The sequence below is a fragment of the Pleurodeles waltl genome, chromosome 4_2 (assembly GCF_031143425.1).
Source record: "Pleurodeles waltl isolate 20211129_DDA chromosome 4_2, aPleWal1.hap1.20221129, whole genome shotgun sequence".
In the NCBI taxonomy this organism is placed as follows: domain Eukaryota; kingdom Metazoa; phylum Chordata; class Amphibia; order Caudata; family Salamandridae; genus Pleurodeles; species Pleurodeles waltl.
The window spans coordinates 842106638-842134635 of NC_090443.1; the positions used below are offsets into that span (position 1 = coordinate 842106638).

Sequence of the window (27998 nt, forward strand, 5' to 3'; positions counted from 1 at the left end):
TAAGGTCTATGCATACATGGGAGTGATGAGTAGCCGAGTATGCATGTATTGTTGCTGTCTGGGATTCCATAGATGCCACAGGCCGCCTCACCAGCCCAGACACCTCACAGGGCCTTCTTCAGATGAATCGCGGTCATCCGCCAATGCACATGATGGGTTCTGCCCCATCACAGGGTCCCTTGGTGGTTGTACATGGCATTGACAATCGCGTTTTCAGCAGCAACCAAGTGATCCCTCAGATCTGGTGGGCAATCCAATCACGGCGGGAGTGCCCAGACACATCTCCACTATAGTTCATCTTGTTCTGGGTTTGCAGCCAGGGTATATAGCCTCCCCACTCCACGAGGGTCATTAAGACATCCTCGCACACACTAGGGCTGCACCTCGGACCTCAGCTCTTCTACAGGAGGCATCCCAGCCACATCCACCTATAGGCAGTGAGGTCTGTCCGCGGCAGGTGTTCCACTCTAGGACGATTGCCGGGAGGCTCGCTGCACAGAGGCAACATCTTCCCCACTCATTGTGCAGAGGCACAGTCGCAAATACCAGGCTTCTCTTGTTTCACAGGGACCGGCATATCCCAATGTGTCTCCCACAGGTACAGACCTCAGTACCCCCCCACAGCACTAGAGCTTGCCATCCACCATGATGGACGCAGCTGAGGGCCTCGCAGCATGCGTCTTTTCTGACCGACCCTTGCAGGCCCCTACCGGGTGTATTGGTGGCCCCAGGGTTCACCGCGGTCACTGGCAACAGAGGGGAGTCAAAATATAGTTGTGGTGTTGGCTGATGGCAGTGGATGACATTGTGGTCCGGAGCACTCTGAGTGTAGCTGCCAACTTGACGCCCCACGCCACGCCCCTGCTCTTGTAACAAAACAAAAATAGAAAAAAAACAATGTTCCTTAATGATAGACAATAAAGAAAATGAATTAAGTATTGTGTCATTTTATTTACCAGAAATATTTGTCCTCGGTCCTCAACTGAACAGTATTTTTAAAATATAAGTGCAATGAATAGCCGGAATCCCTCTGTTTTCTTTTTTTTACTTTTTTTCTCCTCTTACCTTTAACTTTATGAACTGTAAAGTAGAATTGCATGTATTTCCATTGTTTACACCTCATAATGTGTCACCAGCTTCATGAACTGACCTTTGTTTTGCTTTTGTGAACTTTGCCAAAATACAAGTAAAGTACTTACAGTGAGTGACTATACATACTCTTCCATAGCCCAGTGCTCTTTATACCCAGATTTGCTCAAACAAACAGGATTTACATATGGTATTCTTGCTACACATTTCCCGCAGATATTTTTGTTTGGTTTCACCCAGACTTCTGATAGTAGACCCTGTTCAAGATAATTCAGTGATAAAAGGTGACCCTGCAACATTTGCTAAACTGCTAGGATATGAGAAATATGCAATGATAATTATAGCACGCATTTCCTCTGTCAGAACACAGGTCTGTGGGTCCCATGCACAAAGTTATTGGCATATCCAAATACATTTGTAAATGGATTTACTCGTACATTAATTTACACGAGTACGATTTAATTTTTATTTCAGTTTTAGATATTCCAGAATAAACATCTGTGAAAAAACACAGACGACAATTTTACCAGCACTCAAAAACACGTGCACATAGTTTTCACCTTAAAAAGGTCAGAGATTTACTCTTGTTCAGGGCACCAATAAATCCGTTATGAAGACGCTAAAGAAAAGGGAACGCCCCCAAATATTGGCGAAGGGTGGGAGTTTCAACAGGTAAAAATGTTTTTCCTTTGGAGGCAAAAAGAGGGGGAAAAAATTAAGTGGAAATACACATTTTTGTTACATTTTCACGTTCTGAAATGTACATCTTTTATGGATGCGTTTAAGCATGTAAGTACCCCTGGCAATTCTTTGTGAATGTGAAAGTCTGATGTTTCCTCCAAAGGCAGGAGTAAAACTGTAGCATCGAAATCACAACTCTCTGTGTCTCGGTCTGTGTTTGGCAGTGGCAGCAGGCAATCCTTCACACGTAGACCATATCACATTTTACTGACATTGTCCTTTGAACAACCTCTGTAGCCTGAAATGACTTGCTTGGAGCTGTTTCGGGTAACAGGAAAATATTAATGAGCACTTCAAGTACTTTCCATGCAGAACATTAGAATGTGAAGTTCGCTTTCGTAGGTGTACCACCAACATCTTAATTACTATTATTTTAACAGGAAAAGAACAACTGAGCGGAGGTCAGACAAGGGATTGTTTGTGACACTGCTATTTGACTGATCTCTTCTGGCTTTCAGTCAAGCTGTAGACCTTGGGGGGTGCGCACGGCCAGACTGATTGTGTAAAATGCAAATGGCGCGTGTTTCTCATCACTGGTATGGAGGCGAAAGAGAGCGATTTGAAGCATAAGTTTCAGTGCTCATGCATATCCTAAAAAAACGCCATTCTCTTGAACTCTGAGGCCTCTAATGGGAAAGCCGCGTAAATCCAGAGGTAACGCCACCATGTGGCAGTATTGTTACCACAGTCAGGTGAGGTGTTATTATATTTTAGGCGAGACTGTTCCACTCTTGTGTGAGGAATAACTTGTGGGGGGTGCTGTTTTACTGGGGCGGGGGGGAGGAGTTGCGGGGGTTGTAGAGGGACTCCAACCTCCTGCGGAGGTACTGAGCACTTCCTGAGTGCCTGGAAGCGGCATGAATCATCGCGCCACACCCGCAGCACGAGACACTGTTTTACCAGGAGGGGGTGGAGAGGGACTCCAACCCTTGGAATCCCCTGCAGGGGCACTGAGCACTTTCTGAGGGCCCTGAGTGCCATAAATTACTGCGCCAAACCTGCGGCAGAAATTCAGATTCTGTCTAATCTTTGTGTATATTTATCAGTCCTTTTGGGATTGTGTCTGGCCAAAGCAGAAAATATAATAGACCGCAATACTGAAGTGTCTGGTTCCTTGGTGGGCTAAAATGGGAAAACGTAAACCTGTAGCACCAGCCGATAAACCTATGGCTACCAATATGTTGGACGGGTTTCTACAGAAGGCAGTGGGTGCATTGGAAATGGAGATTCAGTCATCTGAGAGGCGCCTTTCAATCTTAGCTCCGACTCAGATCCCCCAGGCTCTATTTCTCCCCGAATTATGAAACTTTGCAGTGAGGTTCCTGCTTTGCTCCAACCTACTACTCTGCATAATGCACGACAGGGACCCCCTCCACTGGTCCCTGAAGCATACACGGGGAAAGAGGTGGAGATAACAGGCAAGCAGTCTGCTAATATGGACACGTGGGGAAAGAGGAAAATGTGGAAAAAAAATATAAAGATTAAGGGGGTCATTACGACCCTGGCGGCCAGCGGTATGTTGGCGGTAACACCGCCAACAGGCTGGCGGTGTTCCGCCAGCAATTATGACCGTGGCGGAATTGCCACGGCCATACCGCCGGCCCCTCCATTTTCCCGCCAGGATTCCGCCTGGCGGTCATAATCCCCAGGGCAGCGGTGCCGACCGCTGGCCTGTCCATGGCGGTACACACCGCCATGGAAAGGCCGGCGGTAAGGGGACTTGGGGTGCCCCTGGGGGCCCCTGCACTGCCCATGCACTTGGCATGGGCAGTGCAGGGGCCCCCAAGCATAGCCCCGTTGCGCATTTCAATGCCCGAATTTCGGGCAGTGAAATGCGCGACGGGTGCTACTGCACCTGCTGCACATCAGCATTGCCGCCGGCTCTATTACCAGCCGGCTGCAATGTTGATGTGACATTTCCGCTGAGCCAGCAGACGGTAACACTGTTACCGTCCGCTGGCCCAGCGGAAATGTCATAATAGGGAGACAGAAATACCACCGGCAATGGCGGTATTCTGTCTCCCGCGGCCTCAGCGGTCTTTTGAAAAGACCGTCAAGGTCGTAATGACCCCCTAAGTGCCCTTGTATAATTAACAACCAACATCAAACCATAAAAGCGGACAATAAGGTTTGCCCGGAACGTACATCTACCTCACTGTTAAAAAGGTTTTCTGAGGAACTTGAGAAAAGACTGAGACCTGTTATAAATCAACTATCTGGCATTGAAGAGGCATTGGGGGAACTTTGCCAAATTGTTGGAACAGGAACCTGCGTTAAAATCTGTACCTTACCTAGCACCCTCTCAGTCATCCACTGATCCGGTTCTACCTTTATTCCCTGTGCCCATCTTACAAAGTTTAGGTCTGGCTTTGGCGCCAGTTAGTCATGTAGTAGATCCTCATTTTAATGTTCTTACATGCAATGTCAACTTGAGCGTTCAAGGCCTTCGAGTGGGTACCCTGAATGGATGTGATTTTAGCCACTGACTTCATGTTAATGCAGCTTTTCCACATTATTTAGCAACAACTATACTTTTGGTGAGGAGGGTGGAATGGGTGGGGTCGCTGGCAAAGCAATGTGAGGGAGAGTAAAGGAGAGTATATCCTCATAAACTTTGATTTTGGAGCAGCTTTTTACTAATTGCCACAAGGTGGGTCTATGACATAGGGGCATGTTCCTGCAACCATTGGCAACTTTTCACCCCAGGTTAGGTCTTAGCCCAGCCCCCAGGGGACCAGCAAAGGCATCTGCCTAATACTGCATGTCGAGATAAGGAAAATAACTATGCTCATCAAAGGAACTGCCATCTAGGTGTTGCCACTCACTATCAGAGGTGGATTGACCTTGAGAGGTGAATAGCCAGAGTGCACAGGAGCCTAAGATATTTCATCCTTCCCTCACTACTGATGGGAGGTTGCCTTTGGAGATTCAAAATGGTAGTGTCATCTTTTCTGCTGAGGTACAGGAACCGCATCTAATGCTACTGATGTTACTGATGTATTCAATTCATTCCCTGTCACAGGGATTGTCATGTGGGGATTTAAAATCTGCTGTTTCTACTGCTTTAACAACAATGACAGTCAACAACACACATGTGATGAAACTACTCACTTGGAACATTGCTGGGATCAGATTGAAGCTTGCAAATCTGGGATGGGGGATTTTATAGATAAACACCAGATTTGTAACTTTCAGGATACATGGGCCTTGGAACCTAAGTACAGGGCTGGTTGTAAAGTTTTTGGATACCTGCTCGAAGGTCAGTAGCTGGGAGGGCTTCAGGAGGACTACTAATTTGGATTAGTGGGTCCCTTAAATGTACCTTGACTGAACTAGAATTGGGGTCAGACTATCTTCAGGGCCTTGTCTTGGTAATTAACAGAGATGTTGCCGTATTACTGATCAACCTATATGACAGAAGTGCAGGGGGAAGCAGAGAATCAGAAATGTTGTGCAAACTAGATAGTCTTTTTGCTGAGTTCAAGGAAGTTTATCATTTGATAGTGGCAGGGGACGTTAACACCACTTTCAAGCCCTATTCATTAGCTCAGAAACTCTGTGGGGATGAGGATAGACTGTGGGGCATACCTGAACTATCCATGTCCTGCAATTGTAAGGTAACCAGAGTAGTGTTGCAACTAGTGGACATCACTTTGACTCACGGGCTCCTGGCTTGCAACGGGCGCTCATGTTCATATACCCATTTGGCCCCTACTTTACGACGAGGGAGCTGTGTGAATCATATAGATTACATTCTTCTTGATGTCCGGTTGTGGGGATGACCCGCTTATACTTATATCTGTAACCTTTTCCTCTGTACTGATGTGGGTTTTCCGAATGATCTTGCCCAGCAGCTTAAGCTGACTAATAACAGGAGGAAGGTTAAACGGGAAGCTGTAGAATATTCCCCAACTACTACTGCTATTCTAAAACAGATGTTAGCCAAGCATATGGAAGCCATGTCCTCAAATTGGGGGAGTCAGAGGAGGATAATTGGAGAGATCTGTCATTCTATGGGTTCCTTAACACTCTTTTTGTGTCTGATACAATAGGGGGATTAGGGCCCATACCAGGAAACAGGTGGTTTACCAAAGGGTGTAGAGTAGGAAAGACTAACCTGTGGAAAGCAATCAAAAGAGGTGGAAGAAATTAGATTAGGTTACCCAGAGCAAACTATAGGCAAGAATTAGCCCAGCAAGACAACAACGAGAACCTGAACGTTGGGATAATTTACGTGAGGCAGCTAGAAGAAATGACCAGAGTTATTTCTGGAAACTGGTAAATAATTGTCATGGGGATACATTATCCTCCTCTGGGTCTTCAATTCTGCTGGATGTCATACTTTAGCTCCCTTTATTCAATTTCTGAGAAACCACAAATTGAACTGGACAGTTCATCCAAGAAGGAGACTACAGCTGCCATAGACTTCACCATCTCTGACACTTTCTTAGCTGTTAACTCACTTGAGTTGAGTAAGGCCCGAGGTCTTGATAAAGTACCTGGGGACCTTTTATAAATCCAATACAGACATCTTGGTCCCTTACATCAATGCTGTTTGTAATGCGTTTGCAGCTAGTGCTCCGATTTCACCTACCTGGAAGGGGACTGAAATAGTGCCAGTTTTAAAAAAAGGTAATCCTAGTGTCCCGTCCAACTTCCGGCCAATTAGTCTGCTTGATAATTTGCAGAAGATTTTCTGTAAGCAGATTTTGGACTGGTTATTGGTATGGACTGAAGAAAGTGATGTCACCTCAAGCCTGCAGTCAGGCTTTAGACCATTGACTAGTGCTGTTGATCAGGTTTTTAGATTTTTGTTGATTAAATGGAAGACCGCAGACATAGGTGGGGGGGGGGCCTGTATGTGGCTTTCAATGATCTTCGAGCAGCCTTTGACTTAGTTCTGAGAAAGAAGTTATGGGGAACATTGCAAGAGAAAGGGGTTCCTTCCGACTTGCTTTTTCTGGTCGTCCATCTGCACCAGTGCACTTTTGCGCATTTTAGGTATGGTAGTAAGGGCGAGTTATTGGATCCAGAAACGGAAGTTCGCCAGGGATGCGTCTTGGCACCCACTCTCTTTCTTTTATATATTAACAATTGTAATGGATACTTGGATAAGTGTGTCAATGACTCTCCCACTTTAACTTACTAGACAAAAAATACCAAGTCTCCTTTATGCAGATGATATTCTCACACTTGCTAGGACTAGTAGGGGTCTCCAGAATTTAGTAGATAACTTTTGTGAATTTTGCAAACATTTTGGATTAGAGATAAATGTAATGAAAACCAAACTGATGATATACACTAGGAGGAGGAAAGTAAATGCCAGGGTGACTTTGAACACTGAAACTGTAGAAAGGGTCACTGAATTTGATTATTTAGGAATTAAATTCGCGGACTCAGGTGTTTGAGGAGCCCAAATAATGAAAAGCTTGCATGCCATCAGCTACAGAGGGACTGCAATAGTAAGGATGACTTATACAGCTTAGTATTTCCCAGTAAGCCCCACTTACACTCGACCTAGGAATACAATCAATAGCAGATGTGGAAGTTCTTAAAACTTTACTTTATTGGATTTGCATATGTAGAACGAACAAACTGCACAACTGTAAGGCTGGTCTAAGTGATATTTTAAGATCTTCGGCAGCGCTAGAGAAAATAGGATGGTTGAGTAATGTGAGGTCCACTTGGGTAATGTTAGCTCTTGTAGAATTTTGTGCCACTCCTGCATCCTTACCAATAAATGCTGCGTATATCACAAAGCAGAAATTGTGGGAGATGATTTCTCTTCCAGATGTTCAGGTTGATAACAGTGACACGCTGGTTAGTGATTTCATTCATTATAAATGCAAAGTTTTTAGGGAGCCCTTCCTGGATGTGATTAGGCCTGCTCGTGCACTTTCACTATTTTTACAATTTATGTAGGGTACTCTCCCTACTGCTGTTTTCACTGCAGGTTGGGATTCTCTGAAAGTGTGAGACAAAAAGTGCAAACTATGTCAGTTGGCGAATGAATCACCTGAGCATTTGCTTGTCTTTTGTCCTAGATATACTGCTCCCAGATGAAGATGGATGGTGCCCCTTTGTTAACATTTAGCCATAACTGAGCGCGTATCTGCCTATAGAATTTGTAAGCGTGATCCTTCACTGATGGTAGTGATAGCAGTATTGAAATTGTTATATGCAGCGTGGACCATTAAGAACTTATGCATTAGTCTGAAGCTGTATTAAAGTACTGTAATCTGTAGTTTATTTTTGTCTGGTGATCACAATGTACTGTTTCTCTGTGGAATATTGTTTTCTCTATATTAGGGATTTTAAAATAGGTCGATAATAATAATAATAACTGAAAATGACTTTTACTTATGATGACTTGTATTTTTAAATCATTTTTTGTATGTAGTGAATTTATATACTTTTTATTGTGAGTGATGATGAAATAATTTATTTCGATCAATCAATAAACTTTGAACTTGTGGTAATAACATGCCCACATGTTTTATTTATGTATATTTACAGAATGATCACTAGCTTTTTCCGGTGATAGTTTGGCACTGTTTTACATTTCAAAATGCATTATGTCTGCTCTGCTTTTTATCTTCTGCAATGCAAAGTTGTGCAGAAACACACTTTTTTTAGTACCACCGGAGGCAAGTGTCAAGGTTCTGTAAGAATAGTGTATGACCCTCAAGACCAAGATGGAAGAACACCAGACCACTGAACTCAGTTATGGAGTCTGTTTAAAGGAGTGCATAATTGAGGAAAATGGGCAAATGGCAAAAGAAACAACATAGGGAGAGGTCACACAGAAAAATGACTCGAGTCATTTAGCATGCAAAAGAAAAGTGGAGGGCTGCGCTTTTAGCAACAATCTCATAGTCCAGATCTCTGAAGCTTCACAGTGCCTAGAATGTGGAGCTAAGCACACCAAACTAGGGTACACAAAAACAAGGAAAACAACAAGGAGTGCAAACCAACTGAAAACACTTCCCTTAAATCAATACACAAACACCTAAACATAATGTAGAGCCTCTAGTGTGTAGATCCCTAAAACATAAATAGAATGCTCTTTGCATTCCTTAAGGATAATCCCAGTGGCATCCGATACTTTTAGGAGGGAGTGGGGCAGGCGTGAAACACAGGCACACATGCACACTCACACTCATTCATTCACATGCGCGCGCACACCCACATCTATTCACAACACTCATCATCAAATATTCAAACATACATGCATGCATGCACCAAACATTAATTTAAAGGATGGGTGCGGCTGGATCATCCCTATTCCCAAGCAAGATAAAAAGCTAAATAATGCCCAGTTCCCTAGACAAGGCTGTGCAGAAAATAATCCAAGCTAGAAATGTAGGCAGGAATTCTTAGGCATCCAAACAAACAGTGCCCTGGAAACTTATACAGTCGAAGGTAACAGCAGTTGAAACAGGCTCTAACCTCTCTGAAACTCAGAGCAGTTGGCTGCACCTCCATAAGGGAGACACACTTTTGTGTGATGTCACTCATGATACATGTGCGGTACTGCTAGTCAGCTGAGACAGCAGTGATCTGTTGCGGATACAGTGCCTTCCATGTGACCACCAGTGCATACATTGTGCGGGTGGATGCAGGGGGTGGGAGATGGCACTCATTTTGTGGACCGGGACTTATTTTTCAACATCAGATGTTACATGACCGAGACCAATAGCGAGAAAGTCTAGATGGGAGAAATGAACCAAAATATAGCAAAACAAAGAAAAAGGGATAACGCAAGGATAAAGTCAAATGCAACAGTGAATTTGACACAGGAATCGTACGGTGGTGTTAGAAAGGCAAATTAAGACTATATGAGGTGGAAAGGATTTGGTAGCGCTCTGTCCTGCAGGGTCCTCTCAAATCCACAGCCAAGGCACTGGACGCAACTTTTAGTTCCAGTGGCTGCACAGGAAGTGTGAGAAGGAGTTACTTACTCCATACCAGCGTAGAGCACAAACAGCCGGGATATAAGCTCCCCAAGAGGCAGAGGAAGAAATATGATTTTCAAGACGTTCCAAATAAGGCATAGGTCAGCTCATACTTGTCCTCTCTTCATTTCGGTGTCTAGGCCGCAGTCATATCTAAAAAATAATAGCAGCATAAGACAGTGCCTGCTGCAGGCTTTTCAAAAAGGTTTGAGCCCATATGATTGTATATTTTAAGCACTGGTCGTTGCCAGGAGGCAATCTGGCACTGATATAGCAGGACCGTGATGTGAGCACCCAGGAGGAGTTATTACACCTTCGAAAGGACGTAGAAAGAGTTACGTATAACAAAAAAACACAACAGATTCTTATGTCTGGAAATGTTGATTAACAGAACACATTGTAATGCTAATGTTCCTATTTGTCTTTTAGGAGGTCGTAGTCGGAAGGACTCGAGAATTCATACTGCTTTGGTTAAGGTAGAAACTAGTCTAGAGCTTATTTTTCAGTAATTTATGCAGATGATGTAGAGCAGGGGGTCTTCAAACTGGGGGGCGCCCCCCCTCCTCCCTAGGGGTGGGCCTCAAGTGATCCCAGAGGGGATGCCAGGCTCTGGCCAAAAGAAGCATTATGTTAATAGCTGGACTTTGGTTTTAAGCTGAAAACAATGAGCAGCAGTTAACTGCTCTGCAATGGGCCATCATTAACATGTTTTGCCATTTGTATCCAGGTTGGAAGTATGTCAAAAGGGAAGGGACTCAAAATACTCTTCAAAACCCCCACCCTCATTTCTAATAATCACACTGTGAATACTTTTACATGCTAGAAAGGCCTGCCTGGCCAGAATAATATGCTTGGTATCATGTATTTGATTGCATTTTTAAAACTGTAACAGAACTTAACTGCAACGTTTAAATACGTGTAGTCATATTTAAACATTGCCAAATTAGTAAAATAACTGTGTAAAATTGAGAGGAGGCCCTGATGATTTTTATTTTACTGGAGGGGGTGCAGCATTAAAAAGTTTTAAAAAACACTGCCTAGGGTCACAAAGAGTGGACCAACATTGAAGATAGCATTACTTCAAGGAACCTCAAGGAAAAACTAATGCCATGATAGAGCAGTTTTAGGCACTTTTACGTTGAACTTTGTATAAAATGATGAAACCAGATTCAAAGAGGAGCTCCCTTTATAAAGCTCTAGAGTAAAGTCTGAGGCTACCAGGCTAGGATTCAACCCTTTAACCTCCAAGTGTCAGCTAAAACCAGCATGCACCACAAGAAAGAATGCTTGGGGTAGACTAACTAATGTACACTGTATTCTTGTCTGAGTACCAATAATAATGCATCTCAACACACCTGTTCACAGGGGGTGCCATAGTTATTCCTGTATTTCAATGAATACATTGGCATATTGGAAAAGATGCATTGCCCACAGAGGCCCCCATGCTGCACTCCGTATCTTATGGGTGCTTTGTAATGGGGCTCCACTTATTTGACAATTCACTGGCTAAGAATTAGGAGACATACACGAGGTTTAGAGTTAAAGTTATGTAATTAACGTTTAAATGGAATGGATAAGGGGTTAGAAATAAAATGTATAATAAAAGTGGTTAGTGGGTCAGGGATTATGGGTAAGGGATTGGTGTAGAGGCAGTGGGTAAGATATTAAAATGACGGGTGTGAGGGAAGGAGGTTAGGAGACATTGGTTAGTGATTAGGTGTCAGGGCTGAGTGAGTAGAGTGCAGGCAGTTGTTCAAATTTGGGGATTAAGTTTCATTTAGGGGTAAGTAGAACAACATAATTCAAACAAAATGCATATTACAACAAATTGATTTACACTAATGTATTTTTAATTGAATACGGTCATTTTGAAACAGGTAAATCTTTTGGAAAGCACGTGGATTTAACCATTTTATTCAGACTCATTGTTATTAACATTAATGCAAGATGTGTTTCCCAAACGTGATGCCCTAAGGGTGATCTAATTTGACTTGTCCTACAGTTTGTGCCAAATGTGGATCAGAGAAAGAAATTGTAAGCCATCATTTTAGTGTCAGAAATCACACAAAAAACAGACATAATTTGATATCAAAACGCCCTGACAGTATTTTACATTAAGGGAACACACCTTTTTTTTAGATGTAATATGTCTGAACCTTATTGCAGTATTTTAAGGTTATCCATATCTTTCTGCAGCCCTGCCATAATCTAAGCACCTTTCAAAAACTCTAGCATCTTTTAGTTTTATAATGTTCTTTTGTAGACATAAAGATGTTTAGGTGAGTCAAAACGTAACTCTGACAACTGCTATGATCTGCAGGTGAACTCAGCCTTCAGTTTTTACAAGATTTTTATTTATTTATTTGTGAGTTTTAAATAGCACTGTCTAGACCCGAGGGAATCAGAGTGCTTACATAGGATTGATGGATGATTACAGGTTGACATAGTCTATCTGGAAGTAATAAAAAACACAGTGTAACAATTATATATGAATATCAAAAAGTACCAAATAATACAACTTTAGCCAATAGAGGCACTGATGACAGTTGAAACGCTGAGTTGGGTCGGGTGACTGTATTGAAAGATCCTATTCATTTGGGGATCTCAGGGGAGCAAGTTGAAGTATTTGTTCAGTGTTTGGTTAAGTCACCTTTTTGGATGGTCAAGCCCCACTTATTGCTGCTGGATGCTGTTGCTTTTGACCTGAAAGTGTGCAGGGGCCTGCTTACTAGACCCCAATACCAGTGATCTTCCCTTAAATTGCACTGAGATTTTACAAACCCAATTGGCAAGGACTTTACCACCCCTGTAAGGCCGTAGTAAGTGGTAGCCAGTGCAGGAATGGTAAAGGGGTCACCAGGGCTGCAACCAAGTAAAAGCAAAGCCTGCGGAGCTGCCATATCAGCCTGCACGAACAGCTTGTCTGCTTGAGTTCGACTCTGCCGACACCAAGTGCTGGCAGAGTCCATTCACTGCCCATAGCAGAGGTCAGTCACCCCTAAGGCAGGCTTCCTAAAGCCCGGGAGGCAGGGTGCACTGTGTTATGAGTGTGGACATATAAGCATGAGCATATATTACCCTGTGATAGCATTTAAAATGTAATGCTAACACAAGTGACCGGCGGTCAATAGGATAACACTGGCTGGCACCCAGGTAGTCCCCAGATGTTCGGCTCCATGATGGCCTGGTCGATTCCCTCCGTGTTTGGTGTCAAACACCATGTTTTTAAACCTGAGTACGATTCTCGTGCCCGGGATTAGCTATCCGGTTCCCTGGTCGCATCCTTAGAGGATGCTCACCAAGATACCAGCTTCTCTTGCCTTGGTGGCCTCTCTTGAGCCATTTGCCACCAAGACAGGAGTCTGCCCTCCTGCTGGTTGTGCTAACACTTCCCCCAGGATGAAGACCAAGGACCAGGGCAGAAAGGAGGTCACACCTCCTCCCTCCCAGGATGATCAGTATTTACAGTAATGAAGGCGATGAGCCTCAAAGGCTTTCACCACCCTTGATGTGTAATCTCGTGTCCCCACTCGAGGACAAAGCCTTTCCAGCCCTGTCCAGACTGACAGGTGAGAAATGTAGCTATTCAGGAGGTGTACAATCCCAAAAGGCTAGCCACACCTTTAGGGTGGGCTAGGAGGTCTGTACAGCCAAGGAAACGTTTTGCCATGTTGGCAAACCTTAGAAAAAGTGGGTTCTGGGTAGAAAACTGACGCACACCCTCAGAAAGTCATCACTTCAGAGGTGGACTAGCCACAGAGACCAGTAGCCCATTGGCCACTGTCCCTCACACCCTTGACTACAGAACCTCAGCTCGGGCTTTCAATCTGAGAAGAGGCACAAAGAAGACTCTCACCAACAACAGACTTGGAACTCCGCCACCATGCAAGAAGAAGACACTTAAGTTCTCTGGGGAGACCATATACTGGAACTGTGTAATCGATGTGTGCCCGTGGTGCAAAGTTGTTGCTCCCAACATGAGGCACTCCAGTGGATACCAGAAGACTCCCCTGAGTGGTTTCAACCAGTCACCTCCAACCTTCAGAAGAATTTCCATAATGCATCACAAGAAGTGCAACCCATGGGGGCCCTCTTGAGTGAGCCCAATGACAGTCAGTTACCTGCACCCCTGGGGTGATAGTGAGGCTTTGAGTCGCAACCCCTTCCCGGATGACATCCTGCCAACGAAGTAACCGTGGACTACTTTTGCCTCTGTGAAGTCTTATCTGTCACCAGTCCAGTAACCAACAGCTTCTCGGACATCACCGACTCCAGAGCAGTCCCCAGCATATTCACTGATGTCGGCAACAACCCCACTCCTAAGATCCTGCTTCCTGAAGGAGGTAACTTCGAGTGGAGCAGCAAAGCATCTTTGGTACGACCAGCCCTGTGTTTGACAGCTGCAAGGCCACCTCTGCTCCTGGAGCTGCGGGACATGGTGGTGCAGTTCCAGCTGTGGAATCGAGGTCCTGGGACCCCTAAGGCTTCTACTTTCCATGGGCAGAGTGTGAGTCTACCCTGAAGTGTGCTTTTGTCAAGTGCTGCAGTTTTGACAGCACCTGTGGATCCTGCCAACACCAAGGACAGCCAGAACACCTCTGCACCAGGATTCCCTGGGCAAGGTAACTAGAAAATGACTGCTGAGGCTTGGTGTAGTGACCCGCAAGACCTTAACTCCAAGAAGATTCCCTGGAGCCCACCCCACAAGTGACTGATTGCACACTGGTATTTTCCCCATTGACTTCAATGGTAGTCATTTGACCATTAAAAATACTCTATTTTTCAACGCTTTAAGAATTCACAACTCTGGATGTATGGAAGTTACAAAGTTTGTTTTGGTGTCTAAATTAAGATAAAAATCTGCTTTATTGTTATGGTTTTGGATTTCTTTCGAGTCATTTCATTTACTTTTCTTCAATGTGCGTGCTGGGAAATACTTTACACCTGTTCCTCTAAGTAGCCTCACTGCTCTCTGCCACTCTACCAGGACTGTGCTAAGGTTTACTAGTGTGAACCCAAGGGCCACTTCTTGGTAATATGCTAGTATTACATGGTAAGACTTCCCAGTCATGTCACATAATATTGCCACTTTGCTACATACAGCAATAGTGATTTGAGTTTCCATTTGAAACAGATATAGGAGGAATTACACTGGAGGTCTTTAGGAAGTGTGTTCCAGATCCATGGAGTGTTGCCTGAGAAAGACCTGTTCTGGGATTTATTTTCAGTTTGGGAGGGATAAGGAGGAGTGAGTTAGAGAATCTTACTGCCTGATTTCTACCAGCTCTTGATAATTGATCATTTGTATTCTAAATATATTCAGGATTTGTAGTGTGAAGGATTGTGTGAGTGATAAAAGCTATCTTGAGGATGCATCTTCCTTCTATTGGGAGCCAATTGAGACTTTTGAGAGCAGGTGTGATGTGGTCAAAACTTTTGGTACGTGTGAGGAGTCTAGCAGCTGCATTAAGAGTTGTTTTTAGAGGCACGAGGTGACTTTTCAGGGTCCTAGTGATTATGGCATTGCCATAATCAAGTTTCGAGAGGACCAGTGATTGCACTACAGTCTTCAGATGGGATAAACGGTTTGATTTTCTTGAGATGTTTTAGGGTATAGAGCACCCCTTTGGCTGAATTATTGCTGTGTTCTTTTATAGACATGTTTTTTTCCAGGATGACTCCCAGGGATTTCACATAGTTAGAGAGTTAAAGAGAACAGTTTAAAGCATCCATGCTCTTGAGCCATTCTTAAATTAGCAATGATGTGTCATAAGGGGAAAGAGTAAAAGTTAAGTTTTATTGGGGTTCAGGTTTAGGTAATTGGTACTTACCTAGGTTTGTGTCTTTTTTAGGGTGGTGTTCAGATGGCAGTTGTCTTTGTGGGACAATATTTTGCAGTAAAGTTGTATGTCGTCAACATATAGGTGGCTTGATTCAAGATATTTATGAGGTGTTCCATGAAGAGATTAAACAGGGTTGGAGCGAGGATGGAGCTTTTTGGAGCTCCTTGTGGCACTGGTGTAGGTTATGAGAGACAGCTGTCGATTTTTATTTGTTGAGAGTAATGTTGTAGATAGGATGTAAACCATCTCAGGACCGTGCCATTGATACCAGAGCGGTTGTTGAGGGTCTCGGGTAGGGCTTGGTGGTTACTTGTCAAATTTGCTGATAGATCAAGTAGGAGAAAGAGGCAGGAGTCGCCTTCCTCTAAGGTTCTGAGAATGTCATCTGATACATTTAGCATAGCAGTTTCTATGTTACACCCTTTTCTGAATCCTGATTGGAAGATGTTGTGGAGGTTGAATTTATAAATTGTGTAACATTCATAGTAACCACTGTTATTTACAACACATATTGTGCCTGTAGTGTGGTATAAAGGTTGTAAAAGCAAATTATTCTTATTGTTAGCCATTGTGCTTTGATCATGCGTTGATCTTGCAGAAAAACATGGTCAGTGGTCACAGGAATTAGAATAAATTGTCCTTAAAGTGCTGGAAAGAAGAGAGTTGGTTGAGTTTTTGTGTATGACATGATCAAATAATATTATACAGGGTAAGACTGCTGACAATGCCTTATCTTTGTTAACTTCAGTGCATATTTTCTGGCACCATTCTAAGAAAGAAGCTTTTAGACAATGGAGGGAGAGAGACAGTCAGATGTATAGGACATATTCACACAGGCATTGTCAAAACATTTAAATAGAGCAAAGAGGAATTTAGAAGGAAGAAAGCATATAGGCTGCATTATGTACAGCTTTGGTATTGAGTTTTGTATCCCCAGAATCACGGCAGCGACAAGGAAATGGACCCTTCTGTAGACGTCTACTAGAACACTTTTGGGCTCCAAGGGAGTTTTTATGCTCTTGTGATAACTACATTACATCATCTGATGGAATGTTGACATCTATGGAATGTGATGTTATGAAAACGGTAGGGCTGAAGGGAAGTTCGAAGCTCTCTTTCATCTGGGACTTCTCTATTGTGTATCTTTCCTTAAATAAAAAGTTTGTTATCCACTTTGAGTCGGGAGTTCTTCATGAATGATGTCAAGTATATAGAATGTTTTGAGTGATAGCACGAGCGGGATTAGCTGACCTTATCAAACCATATGACCTGCATCTTTAATCAGGAGATCTCAGATAAGGGTAGGGAAACATTGTTGTGAGACACCCCCCAAAACAAATACCACCTCATTTATACTCAGCTGAAGTGTGGAACACATTGGGAAATATGAGGAAACCATGTGTTGAAGCTCCGCACTTTTTCTTCATGTTTTAACCCTGTCCACACTATTGGAGAAAGGTTGGTGAAATCTGTCCACAAAATGCAGATTTCTGAGCCAGAAGTGTCAACACTTCTGTTCTGCCCAGAACAGTCAGTAGACAGGATGGGGGGAGGCAAGGAAGCCTCAGACACTTCACCATAAATAATTTCACCAAATGCATTCACTTTTCAATGTGTTAGATTTATTGAGTAAATATAATTAACCTTACAGTAGTAATCTAACTACCAAAAAAGTGCCAATCATCAGTAAAATATTATTTTTACTGCACATAAATTGCTTGAAGAAACAGTATGCAAGCCAAATTAAAAGAGAATAATCAAATCTCCAAATCATAAGACTGACCAAAGTGTTTCTTAAGCCAAGACCAAAGTGAGTTCCTTGGCACTAAATCCGAGTCTTAATGTAGGGTTTTGAACAATATGACCAATTCATAGATACCGAATAAAACGTCATTGGGACATAACGTTATGTTTTACAGGGAAAGAAACGTGCACATTTATTTGTGCATGTTTAAGGCCTACTGTGTTGTCGACTACAAATTGATGTTAAATACATTTCCAGTTTGTTAATTAGCTTTCTCATAAGGTGGGGAAAAGTGGGGTAAAATTGTGCTTTTCAACACACCTTTTCCTCTTATCTCCCATTTATGCTTTCCTCAAGCACTCACAGGTTGGTTAAAAAAAAACATTAATATTCTTCTTGATTGAGGTGGCAGCTCTGAGACGATTGGTCATTAAAAGGTGGATGAAAGGCTGAGTCAGATAACCATTATTCATATCTGTAAATTGCAATGTGCACATAGACACAGGGGTTCAACCACAGAGATATAGTTGGCGTTATGTTGATGCAAATCACATTGCAGGTCCTGTTTCTTACTGCCAGCTAGACCTGAATCCTGTTGCAAAGTGAATTCTGGGTTATTTTGTCTTTCTTGGAACTTGAAATGTTCCAACTCTAATCTCATTAGCTCCACATTCCTACTCTACCGTCATTTGCTTCATTTTAACACTGTGGGCCTGATTCTAACTTTGGAGGATGGTGTTAAACCGTCCCAAAAGTGGCGGATATACCACCTACCGTATTACGAGTCCATTATATCCTATGGAACTCGTAATACGGTAGGTGGTATATCCGCCACTTTTGGGACGGTTTAACACCGTCCTTCAAAGTTAGAATCAGGCCCTGTGTGTGTGATGTTGGGCTGCTTTCCTTTCTGAACCTTAGTCAGCTTGGAAAATCGGTAGTGCCTAGAAATAAATTATTCAGTTTGACATGTTATAATCAAACTGGACTTTTGTGTGTACTTTCTTGGGATGTTTCATAGCCGTTGTTGGTCTGTGTGTTTTTGGCGGGAGCATGGCTCTTTACTCATAAAAGCACCATCACAGCCCCTCCTCAGGTTGGCACTTTCAGCTTGAGAGACCATTGGTTGAACGAGTACACAACCTGACATGTATAGCTTCACCTGAGCGTGGTTAGCCCTTGACTGAGTATGGGGGAGAAACAAATTAATTGACACCATCTCCTAATAGCTACTCAGTTCACAATATGTGTTGTGCATAAATCTCTGGCATTTACGAGCAAATATTGATCAAGGTAAAGTCATAAACAAATACATCTGCTCTTTTTTTCTCTCCCATTCCATTACTTCGGTTCCACCTACCATTTTGAGGCAGTCTAATGATGGCGTAATGTTCTATACATGCAGCACTGAGTCCCTATCTCCCTTTTCTGTGCCTTATTATACGACCCTCTCAGTGCTCCTTCCACTTTTATCACTCAGTATCTTCCCTTTGAGGCTGCGCTTCCTACCTCCATACGCCTAAAACAAAAATAAATAAATAAATAAATAAATCTAACGTAAGTGCACTTTGTATCTGCATTACACACAACACTTGGTTGCTGAAAATATCTGCTAACTCAACTCGTCTACATGAGGGTCATAAAACCTCAAGAAAACCACATCTTTTAAAAAATATGCAGTTTTTTAAAAACTCCGGTGTACAACCATTGGCCGCTCGTGTGGAGTAGTTGGCTGTGCAGGAGCAGACAACTGGCGAAAAATGGGTGCGTTTGCAGAGAAATCTAAATGAGCCTGCTTGCAGCATCCCCTATAGCAAATCAGTTTATAAGATACTATACCACTGGCATAGAAACCCTGAAAGGCTGCACCACCTCTGACAGATGCTAGATATTTTTAGATGGCAAAGGTATGATGGGAGTGTCCGGTTCTTAGGATATTCTGGTAAGAGCCCCTGAGCTATATTATTGGGGGCTTCCTAGTGCTGTCAGGACCTGGGGTGACCTTGCTGGGATTTCCTCACTAGGAATTAGAACACATGAGTCTGACAGACAGGGCAGTGTTGTTGCACATGTTGGGGGCGGATGTTAACTTTGGCCTAAATAAGAGAGATTTACCCAAGTATCACCCAGTGGTATGGTAAACTAATGCAGTCACTGGTGCACAAGAACTTGACAATCACCTTTACGCATTTGGAGGGAAAACTGTCCAGATTAAAAAAAAACATTAACTATACGCATGTCCAAATGTGGAGTACCATTACTTTCAGACACTAGACTTGAGACTGCTTGATAAGATGCAAGACTGAGGGGGAGGTTGGTCAACCCTCCTGCAGAATGCCTTGCATATTCTGTAAGCTCTATATAATGAAAGGTACGCTCAAAAGACATCTTAGGGGCACTGGCAGGGAGGGTATTTGGTAGTGGGTTTAGAGCTTCAATGCTGTCCTTATATGATATTCTGTAATGTAATAGTATCTAGGAGAATGCAATAAAAAAAAAAAAGTTGAGTAAATAATAACAGGCAACCAGGGCCGGCTTTAGCACTGGTGGTGCCCAGTTCGAAGATCTTTCCTCTTTCTCCACAGATTCCCTTGCTACTACCCTCTAATAGTGCCCTTCATCTCTCCACAGACCCTCTCTCATGCATGCCATTTGTTTTATATAGCGCTGATCATACCAGTGTAGAGTGTCAGAGCACTTTACAGCACACTCATTATGCAGAGACAGTGAATCATAGGTGTGGAAATAACCCGTCTATAAAAAATGTTACATAAAACAATGAGGATTACCTGGTGTAGGAGTCACATGTCATCCACACTAGCAGGCAGTATATTTTAAGTGTGTGTGATCCGGATAAGCACAAACCCAGGATTTAAAACCTACCACTTTGGCTGTGGTTCGCCTTACTAATAGAGATGTTTTCTACCCAAACAAACCGTTCTTAGCGACATTAGGTTAATGAAGGGCTAGGGAAAAAGCATAACATTCTCACACATACCATGCAGTTTGCAAGCAGCTCTTCGAGGACAGTTCAAAGGTCACTGTGGTGTACTTGAATTGTAAGTTATCATCTGCAAGTAACAAAACGGTCTCTGTGACAAAAGAAGTAACCCACTGAGCCAGTGGTTCCCAACCTTTTGATTTCTGTGGACCCCCACTTTAACATTAATGGAACCCGGGGACCCACACTGAATCATCATGGGAATCCCCGCCTGAGTCATTACTGGAAGCTGGGGACCTAAATTGTCAATATTTGTTAATATTTTTTAATTTTCTAGGCTCCTGCGGACCCCCTGAAAAGGATTCGCGGACCCCAGGGGTCCCTGGACCACAGGTTGGGAACCACTGCACTGAGCTATTCACATAAAAAAAACAGATCTGTGAGATGCATGGTAAACGTTCTTTGCAGCAGGCACATTAACCCTCTGTGCTACTGTGTAATTAGTCAAAACTGACACTAGACGAAGCTCCATCTCTCCCGCAGGACCAATGAATCACCAGGGATATAATGACAGTTTTATTGTTGCCTGAAACTGCAGTAGGTGGCAATAAACCCAACTATTTCTAATAGCAAACCCTCCCCTCCCCAGCGCTAGGTACGGGTGCACCAGTTGCACCACCTTAAAGCCGGTCTTGTAGGCAGATTCACACCTAGAAATATTTTGGCCAGTCATAGTGTTGCCCACTGTGAATTGCCTTTTCTTGTTACCGCGGAATAATGAAAATAAGTTTCTGTGTCATTTTCTTCTACCCATACAGGATGCAGAGAACGAACAAGGAGGAAACCAAGTACTATGTGGGAATAGATGTAGGAACTGCAAGCGTCCGAGCGGCCTTGGTAGATCAGTTTGGGACCATAATGGCCCAGGCAGATCAGGGAGTCCAGATTTGGGGACCTCAGGTCGACCACTATGAACAGTCTTCAGACGACATATGGGCTGCGTGCTGCACCGTTTCGAAGGTAAATCATAGGCCAATCGCAATCAGTGGGAACGTTTTTATTTTTGTTAACTGTGTTCTTTAACGCTCCAGTTTACTTATGATAGACACTATGGTGGGAAACGTTTCTGTAACTTGTTTTATATACAATTTTTAAAGACAATTGTTAGGACGTATTATGTAAAGTTTACCTCCTCTGCAATATAGGGAAAGTTTACTTTATCACACTTATTTAATATGGAATGAAGTGAGTTTTATGCTATAGCACACTTGCTATCAGTCCAAGTGTAAACCATCAAAGAAACCCAAAGAAAAACAACCCATCTGCACCTAGCAACTCCTTGTTTCTTGGCAGTGGCTACCTTTTAAGAAATGTGAACAGGGTGACCAAACTATTGGCAAAAAAATACAGAGAAGCACAGAAGTGACATCTAAAATGCCAGACTTCAATTAAAGTCTGGCAAAACCACTGTGAGAGTGGTTTTGCAGTAAGTGAATAACCTAGAAGGAGTAAAGGAATAGGCAGGCACTGACCTGAAAATACAATTAAAAAAGTCAAATAGCCCACTTTTCTCTACGATACGTACTTACCTAAGGTTGTGTATTTATCAGTCTTTCCCGACATGATTCCAGTCATTTGGAGTGCATGCCACGGACGCTGCATAATTTGTATGTGCTGCCGTAACTCATTCACTGAAGTCATGGGGGCATACTGACAGAAGAACATGTCTTTCAGGCGCAAAACACATCGGATTTAGAATTCTAATTGGACATTTTCTCCTTGCAGGTCTCTGCCAAATAAACATTAAGTGAAAACGTGTTAAAACCTGAGTAACAAATTACTCAGAACTACTCAAAGCCCAGGATAGAGTTTCGCAAACTTTAACTTGCACAATAAAAGCTTTGCCAAAGCCTACAATAAAAATAACATCTGTTCAAAAATATTTATTCTTAATTTCTCAAGAAACATTTCAATGCCTCAAGCCTTTAATAATTGAGTATATATATATATATATATATATATATATATATATATATATATATATATATATATGTGGGTATGTGTATATATATATGTGTATGTATATAAACAAACCACATTACGTTGTACGTTCTGAACTATCCCATTTTCATGAACTTCAGCACCCTTCTGCAGTTCATGAGAGCTATTAATTGTCTACACTCGTTAATAGAGAGAAGCCCATACTGTTCCCTGTCCTTGACATAAATCCACTCAAATTTCTGTGTCCAAAACGTATCCTTCCTTCCCACATTCCATATTTCGTTCCATGTTTCCATGAAAATAAGTCAGCTTTCTGCAAGCTGTGTTCAACTGGCCTTGTATAGCCTGATAACGCGTCCAGTCCTTAAAAATTACCTGTACCTGGACACGTTGGAGGTCGGTGAACCTTTTAGCCGAGTTGGGCTCTCCTCATCCTAGAATAGTCGGATAGCTTAAACCAATAATCAATAACTATTGTAATCGATACCCAATACTCTATTTCTTGGTCAGAATAGCACATTAGGAATCAATAACAGTCGATATTTTGACGCAACATGACCTTTCAGTCATGAATAACCACACCAGTATATTAAAAGTTAATGAGTTCATTTCCCTATATTAACAAAGCTAAAATGATATATATGAGTCTCAAAATCAAATGATATATGTATACGAACATTACTAGCTGTCCATAGCGGCGGAAGAAACGCAATCTACGCAAAATCTGAACTATAATACACTCGGTTATGGCAATGCAAATCACTAATACGAGTAATTGAATTTGACTAATTGCATACATCGGTCAGCATAACAAGATTTCAATTCAACATGGTGCGTCAAGTGAATACCTCGACTAACCTCTAATTAGCATTGGCATGTGGGGCTTCATGCAAAATTAATTTAGTCAACACAAATTTGGAAAACTTCTAGCTTGGGCCCTATCAAAATAGCAGTTGGTACTTAAAAGGAAAAACACAATGCATAATACAATTATCCTTTTATAATTACCAAATACAATCAGCATTCAAGAAATCTTCGTCCTTCAGGTACCGGTTTGATCAGCATGTGGCAAATTTCAAAGGGGCAGAGTTAAGGGCAAGTTTCCTTGCAGCAGCAAGGAGAATGGGGCAAGAGTTACTGCATGGGCAATACAGGGCAAAGTTAAAGTTAAAGTCTCTAGGGTGAGAATTCTTTAAAGTCTCTTTCTCTGCGACAGAGAAAAGGCATCAAGAGATAGCTCTAAAATGGATTCTTGAATCTTGCTTCAAAATGGCATTGTAGAAAAATGACTGACTTCTCTTTGTCCGGTGGGTTTAAGTAAGAAACATTCCAAATCCTTCAGGGTCTTCCATTGGAGGGTTCATAGGGTGGCTTAAATTTGACCAATGAATAGTGTCTTTCTCCTAGTACTCATTTATGCATACATTGTCCTTGGAGCCTTGGAACACAAGTTGCAACAAAGTTTGCCAATTATTTCGGTATCAGTACTTTTATTGTCCGCACCTGCAGAGACTGAACTTGCATCAAAACGGATGCAACCAGCCTAGCACGAAACCTTGAGATAAGTGTATTAGTCATTTCTACAGGAAAAATACAACCTTTAAATGAAATAATATGTTTTGGTTAGTGCAAGTGAAAACCACGCAGTTGAATTTGAGACCAGGCGACTAGGCCAAAGCCTCTACTAAATTTAAGCTAAGCATAAACAGTCTCAACAAGGAAATCATAAAACACATTTGCAATTATGACGGATTACTACAATGTTCAATTCTTCATGATTAATTAAGCTTGTTTATAATAATGGCAAACTACTCCGAGGGCACAATTTCCCTCGTTCATTATTTCCTTTACTAAAATCACACTTCATTATACGATTTTGGTTATATGATATATGAATATTTGTTAGTCTTTCTTTTCTGCGTCATCAAGCCCCTATTGCATTTTAGCCTGCAATTGAATGCTTTTGCAAAAACTGAACAAAACTGTCTGTTTACACTTTTACACATTTGTTCAATTTGTTATTCTTTTAAAGACTTAACTCAAAAGATTAACCATCGCAAATCCACTTACCACGCAATCCAGCTTGCCTTTCTAACATATACTCCTCCAGGCCCCAGACACCAGGGACAGCGGTTTTCACTAGCCGTTTTTTATATAATATATGTGGTTTATATTAAATAAATAAGAATAACTGAATGTTTCAACTAACTTGTAGCTTTCCAATTCCCTTCTGACATTAAGGTAGAACGTAACCTTCCCGAATGTAATATTGGGTCCTCATACACTGTGGATATAAATATCCATGTCCAGTGATTTTTTTACGTGGAGTTTTGACTTGTAAATTTACTCCATTTGCAGTCACAATGTATTTTCCACTGTGAATTCATATTCACCATCAATGTTCAAACATATTCACAAATAAAAGAGCCCATAATATTGATTAGTTTGGCCATTTATTTTAGAAGATATATGTTGCTTACATATCACTGGTTCACGTATATGTAAAATAGGACATATGATTAACCCATGTAAGCTTTTGTGTTTGCTTCGTTAAAATGTTGTCATCGGAGCACGTTTTGAATTACCATGTGATTCACTTCAAACTCTGCTGACGTCACCCTCTGCACTCTACAGTGTCATTATTAAAGGAACATATTTTTGTTTGATCAAGGTCTTCTTAAATCCAGGATCACAGATGTAACACTACTCAGAAGATGGAAACACATTATAGGAAAATTATTTCTGAAGTGAAAGCTTTTACTGAAAAAAACAGAGGGGACGTTTTGCAAATGGGTTCCACCCATTTTTGATCACAGGATTTTTGAACCTTTATTGTGAGTGAGTCACCTATTTGAGTCTCACTCACTGTAAATTCATGGTAATTGGACTAAGTATGTTTACCAGCCATGTCGGTCTTTTAAGATAAGGCTGCTGTGGTGCAGGTGGGATGAGGGCCACTAGGCTGGTTACACATGAGCATGTGTTCCTAAATGTGAGCTGCAAATGTGACGCTGCCGTTGTGTGCAGCCTGGTAATTGCACACAAGTAGCCTGGTAGAGAAGGGGCTCTTCAAGGATAGCTGCTGACTTAGGATAGGCCTTATAATATTAGTGGGCATTCATTGATAGATCAATAGGGTTTACTGGAAATTATGTAGTGCTTTCTCGGCATTTACATATAGGCAAAAAATGCAGTTTCGCTAAGCATAGGCCTACAAAGTTCAGCGAGGTGTCAAACTGGGGTAAAACATGTTTGCAGAGTTTGAATATGCAGCCCCCATTACACCACACACCACATATACTTGCGTGACTTCAGGAGTTGTCATTTCTCTGTGGCTCAGCTCATTATCAGATTCCAGGCCTTTGTCCCACTTTCTGGTCCAAGTTAATTACTCTGCCACCCAGCAAGGGAAATAAAGGCCTCCTCACACAAACGGAACAATTATCAGTAATTGGCCCAGTTTCTGCAAGAGGGAAGGGGCATGGGGTACATCTGCATCAGATAATTAGCTTTCACACTGCATCTGGGCAGGGTCAGTATAGGCCTACTGAGCAAAGGAGAAAACCCAAACATCCCAAGCCAGGATAGGAGGGGTTTGCCTTTGGATTTTTGGTGGAAAGGGATCTGGCAGTGATGTAGCCTATGGGTGGAGCTGAGGCCTTCAGAGGAACTCTGTTCAGCGAAAACTCAGCAACACCATTTCATTTTGGATTGTCCTAGAATGCTGTGCAAATGAATTAACAGAGGAGGAGGGGTGGAGGTATTATATGATTGGCCATGGGTGCCCGGCATCTAGAACTTTCAACCCACACTTAATAACCCATGCATAACGCGAGAAACATTAGACAAGATGATTCTGGACCTGGGAGGGACAACAGCAGAAGGCTGCCCAGCTGGAAAGAGAAGCCCCCTGATGCCCTGCCAATATAGACTAAGGCCTTTGACTATAGCTAACCACAAAGGTCTCTCAGTGGCCAATAGCATTGGCCTCCTTATGCTACGGAGGACCAGTTGGGGGAAAACCCCTCCCAGGCTTCAAATTCTTTGAAAGCACTCCTAGCTGGAGCTTTTGCTTGTCAGCTCTGGTGTAGGGGATTCCTAATTGTTGGTCTTACGGCTATATGTTATGGCCTGTAAAGATGAAAGAAAGACTCTTGACCCTGTTTATCACTACAACAAAAGGCTTTATTTAAAATGCTTTATTGCCAATGATTATTGGTAATTATTGCAGTTGTTTTATTAATAGTAATAAGTACATTTAAAGAACACAAACAGCAGAACAGAAGTAGGATATCACACATGGGAGGAGCTAATAAGAAACTTCCTAATAGCATTTCTTATCCATTCAAAGTATATTACAAACCTTCAAGAAAAACTGGGCCCTTCATCCCCCTTCAAAAATCAGATATTGTACACAAGCCAACTGCGTGAAATTAAAAAAGTGCATTAATAGAGAAGCAAGAAGGTACACTCAGAACGCAAGAATAGGCATAATGTTCAACAAATCTTTACTCTGCTGATTTTGAAAAGTTTACAACAACGAACGTTGGCAAGCTAAAAAGTAGAGATGTAGAACAAGCTCCTATGGTGCAGCAAACAGTCCAATAGTAAACAATTCTCTGGTGAGATAAACAAGATGGTTGCAGGGCAAAGTTGTCAAGATAATGTAGGGATCTCTGACAATGTTTGGGTGTCCCATATTCATGCTATTACTCACTCCCAGAAAGTGAAGCCATCTGTGGGAGAAACATGAATATAATTGATTTGGGGATTTGAAAACTGGACTCCATAGAGGGGCAGTTCCACCATGACCTGAACTTAGAAGATACTTTCAAACACTGACAGCTCATAGAAGGTTCTAATATCTATTCATCCCAAAAGACATTGCCAACCACACTCAGTTTTAACAATCTCAGCAACTTTGAAGAACCATTAACAGATGTAAAGCAGTCAGTACAGGTATTAAATAAATAGAAAACAGAGTGCATTGGGCCACAACAGCCTTCCAACTCACTGTTCAAGCAAGATGTGAACTTCTGGGCCAATTATCTAATGCCTCTCTTCCCGGGTTTGTAGCTCCAACACCATTCCGCCATCATAGAGAGGGAGCATACTTAATCCAATGTACAAGAGCTGCAGTTGGTCATCACCACTATGGTTTTTCAACCATAAACAGTCACATGCCTCATACAATAAGTGACATGCCCATTATAGGGCCAGTAACATATGAAATCTGACACAGAGAAACATACAAAGGTATATTGATATAACCCAACAATGGCTGAAAGCGCCAGTGATGTAAGCCGGCCATAGTGTATAAAATCATGAACGTGTACTTGACAAGGTGTCCACCTCTAGGTGGGGTGTAGTCAAATCAGAAGGGCAGCCGCTATCCCCAGTGTTCACCCACCCAGAGTCATCCAGTGTCAACAATAAGGCACGGATATAAGGCTGCCAGATATCCTTAGTTCGGGAACTGGGTGGTTGCAGGGAGGCGAATATCTCGCTAGTGGTGTCGAAGTATGTAAGACTATGGAGCCATCTCTAAGCCGTGGGTAATATTTTGGATCTGCAATGCAGCGCTGTTTCTCATTTAGCTAGCAACTGGGCCACCGCTGTCAATCACCGCATTGGCTTGGGAAATGCCGTTACATATCCCATAAGAACCATCTGGGGAACCAGCA

The 27998-nt window shown here is 42.3% G+C and overlaps 1 protein-coding gene and 1 long non-coding RNA gene across 6 annotated transcripts in view; one reads left to right on the top strand and one right to left on the bottom strand.

Moving 5' to 3' along the window:
• Window positions 1-22055, bottom strand: part of LOC138293383 (uncharacterized) — a 527045-nt gene extending 504990 nt beyond the window's left edge. Inside the window, exon 1 of the long non-coding RNA XR_011202987.1 lies at window positions 21903-22055. This is a non-coding gene — a long non-coding RNA (uncharacterized lncRNA). The remainder of the gene's footprint in view (window positions 1-21902) is intronic.
• FGGY (FGGY carbohydrate kinase domain containing) overlaps window positions 1-27998 on the top strand; it is a 1529104-nt gene that overhangs the window by 95302 nt on the left and 1405804 nt on the right. For all 5 annotated transcript variants that reach the window (XR_011202985.1, XM_069232576.1, XM_069232575.1 and 2 more), the window contains exon 2: window positions 21132-21333. Coding sequence is in view for 4 of the 5 variants with exons in the window: in XM_069232576.1 (XP_069088677.1) it covers window positions 21133-21333 (201 nt within the window). In the remaining variant the exon portion in view is untranslated. The remainder of the gene's footprint in view (window positions 1-21131; window positions 21334-27998) is intronic.